The 2925-nt window shown below is 28.6% G+C and overlaps 1 protein-coding gene across 1 annotated transcript in view; it reads left to right on the forward strand.

Moving 5' to 3' along the window:
• Positions 1–2925, forward strand: part of LOC117180741 (titin-like) — an 85561-nt gene that overhangs the window by 78914 nt on the left and 3722 nt on the right. Inside the window, exon 9 of the mRNA XM_033373231.1 lies at positions 1736–1855. Within this exon, the coding sequence (XP_033229122.1) occupies positions 1736–1855 (120 nt within the window). The remainder of the gene's footprint in view (positions 1–1735; positions 1856–2925) is intronic.

Raw genomic sequence — 2925 nt, forward strand, 5'->3', positions numbered from 1 at the left:
TTTCTGAAAATTGGTATACGGGGGGTTTTGGGATCACTGATCACGAATATGAACTCAGATTTAGAAAATTCAAAATGGGGGATCCAATATGGCGACTTAAATATGGAATATTTTGGATTTTTTTAGAATTGGTTTACAGGGTTTTTTTTGGAGTCGCTAATCACGAATTCTAACTCAGATTTTTAAAATTCAAAATGGTGGATCCAATATGGCGACTTAAATTTGGAATATTTTTGGATTTTTTTTTAGAATTGGTATACAGGGGTTTTTTTGGAGTCGCTAATCACGAATTCTAACTCAGATTTTTAAAATTCAAAATGGCGGCCAAAATTTGGAATTTTTTAGTTTGAAAATTGGTGTACAGGGATTTTTGGTATCTCTGATCACGAATCTGAGCTTGGATTTTGAACATTCAAAATGGCGGGCCAAAATTCAAAATATTTCTAAATTGTTTTTTGAAAGTTGGCACAGGCAGGGGGTCGCTGATCTTGAATCTGTAATCAAAATGACAAATATTTAGAATATTAAGGTTTGAAAAAATATACACCTACTCACCTAAAACATGGATTAGTACCAATTTTCTGAATTTTCGAAATCTAAATTCAGATTCTTGATCAGTGACTCCAAAAATCCTTGTACACTAATTTAAAAAAAAAATCAAAACTTTATTATTTTGACCGCCATATTGGATCCGTCATTTTGGATTTTCAAAGTCTGATTTTAGATTCGTAATCAGCGACCCCGAAAACCTCTGTATACCAATTTTCAGAAAAAAATCCACAAATATTCCAAGTTTCGGGCGCCATCTTGGATCCACCATTTTAAATTTGCAAAACCTGAGTTCATCTTCGTCATTACTGACCCCAAAAACCCCTGTTTACCAAGTTTCAGATAAAATCCAAAAATATTCCCAATTTCGGTAGCCATTTTGGATCCGCCATTTTGAATTTTCAAAGATTCGTAATCAGCTACCCCAAAAGCCGTTAGGTAAACATTTTCATAACAAAAAAACGTTTTTTTTTTCATCTTTGTTTATAAGTATTAACAAATTATTTTAAAAATTTGGACCCTTCTCACAAAAATTTAAATTTTCTATCATCCTGCGAGCATAAATTAAAAAAAAAACTGTGTAAAATCCAATAAAAACTACTCTGAAATCGCAAAAAATGATATGAAAAAAGGTGGGAATACGGTGTTCCCACCATGCCGCAAAGGGTTAAAAAAAATATATATAACATAGATATTTGACGTTTTCTTTCTGATTCAGAACCCATTTTTTGTCCTCCAGTGAAAATAATTGGAAATTAAAAAAAAAGGTGAAATTTATAGAAAAATTTCTCCGGACACTTATTTCTATCGCGTTATTTTCGATATTTTTGTGAAAATATTTATTTTCAAAATAATAGATACTATTCATTTTTTCTAACTTCCTTTATTTTCCCACAAAAAAAAAACGTTGTTAAACCTGTTAAATTAGGTCTTTTTTGGTTTTTCACCACCACATAAAATTGTATTCTTGGAAAAAAAGTAAATCTTTTAAGAATTTTATACATATTTTCGGAAAAATTGTGTGAATATTTTCAGAAAAACTGCCGCCATTTTTATGTTTTATGTTTCTTGTGAATCTTTTTTTTTTATAATAAATTATCGTTTTCAAAAAAGTTTTGGTAGTATTTTCTAGATTTAAAACATGAAAAAAGGTCGTTTTTTAAATGAATCTTGTTTTGTTTTTCAGACTGGAGAACAAATGCAGAGTCCAATTGTTATGGGAAGTGCTGTGCAATGTATGGATCAGGCTTGGGGTGCAATTTTCATTGGTACTACCTCAGGCCATGTTGCTCGTTATCATATAAAGGTAAAATTAATTTTTTAATATCGTGAGAAAAGAACAGAGTCTAGAATGTTGCGTAGTACAGGGTTTGGACTAGAAACTTTTTCGTTAAATTGGCCAAAAGAACATCCGTTACCTCAAAAATCAGGATTTCAAGGGTTTTAAAAAATTTAAGGATATTTAAAAAAATATTCAAAGAATTTTCAATTAATTTCTGTAATTTAATGAAATTTCAAAGGATACAATAGATTTTTGGGCATTTTTAATAATTCCAAGACATTTGCAGGGCCTCAATATTTTTTAAAGGATTCCAAGAATTTTAAAAGGATTTCCAATATTTTGGGACATTTTAAAAGGTTTCAAGAAATTTAAGGGGATTTCAAAGGATTAAAAAGATTTTAGGGTATTTTTTTTAAATTCCAAGAAATTTTTAAGGCTTTACAATTTTTTAAAGGATTTCCAATATTTTGGGATATTTAAAAAGATTTCAAGGAATTTTCAATTTATTTTAAGCAATTTAATGAGAATTCAAAGGATTTCATAGATTTTACGGTATTTTAAAAAGTCCCAAAAAATTGTTGAGGTTTAAAAAGATTTCAAAGGGTTGCGAAATATTTTAAAGCATTTGCAATATTTTAAGATATTTTTAAAAAATCCTAGATTTAGGGTTTACAAGGGGTTTATTTTAAAAAATTGGAAAGGGTTCGAAAATATTTGAAATTTTTTTAGGGAATCCTAAAAGATTCTGAGGAATTTTCGATTGATTTCAGTAAACTGAGGAAATTTTAAAAGATTTAAAATATTTTAGGGTATTTTTTTAAAGATTCGAACCAATCTTTAAGGCTTTACAAAGTTTTTAAAGGATTTCCAATATTTTCGGATACTTAAAAAGATTCCAAGGAATTTTCATTTTACTTTCAGCAATTTAATGAGACTTCAAAGGATTTCATAGATTTTACGGTATTTTTAAAAGTCCCAAAAAATTGTTAAGAGGTTTAAAAAAATTTCAAAGGGTTGCAAAATATTTTCAAGCATTTGCAATATTTTAAGATATTAAAAAAATTCCAAGTTTTAGGGTTTAAAAAGGGTTTACG

This window comes from Belonocnema kinseyi, chromosome 9 (assembly GCF_010883055.1).
Source record: "Belonocnema kinseyi isolate 2016_QV_RU_SX_M_011 chromosome 9, B_treatae_v1, whole genome shotgun sequence".
In the NCBI taxonomy this organism is placed as follows: domain Eukaryota; kingdom Metazoa; phylum Arthropoda; class Insecta; order Hymenoptera; family Cynipidae; genus Belonocnema; species Belonocnema kinseyi.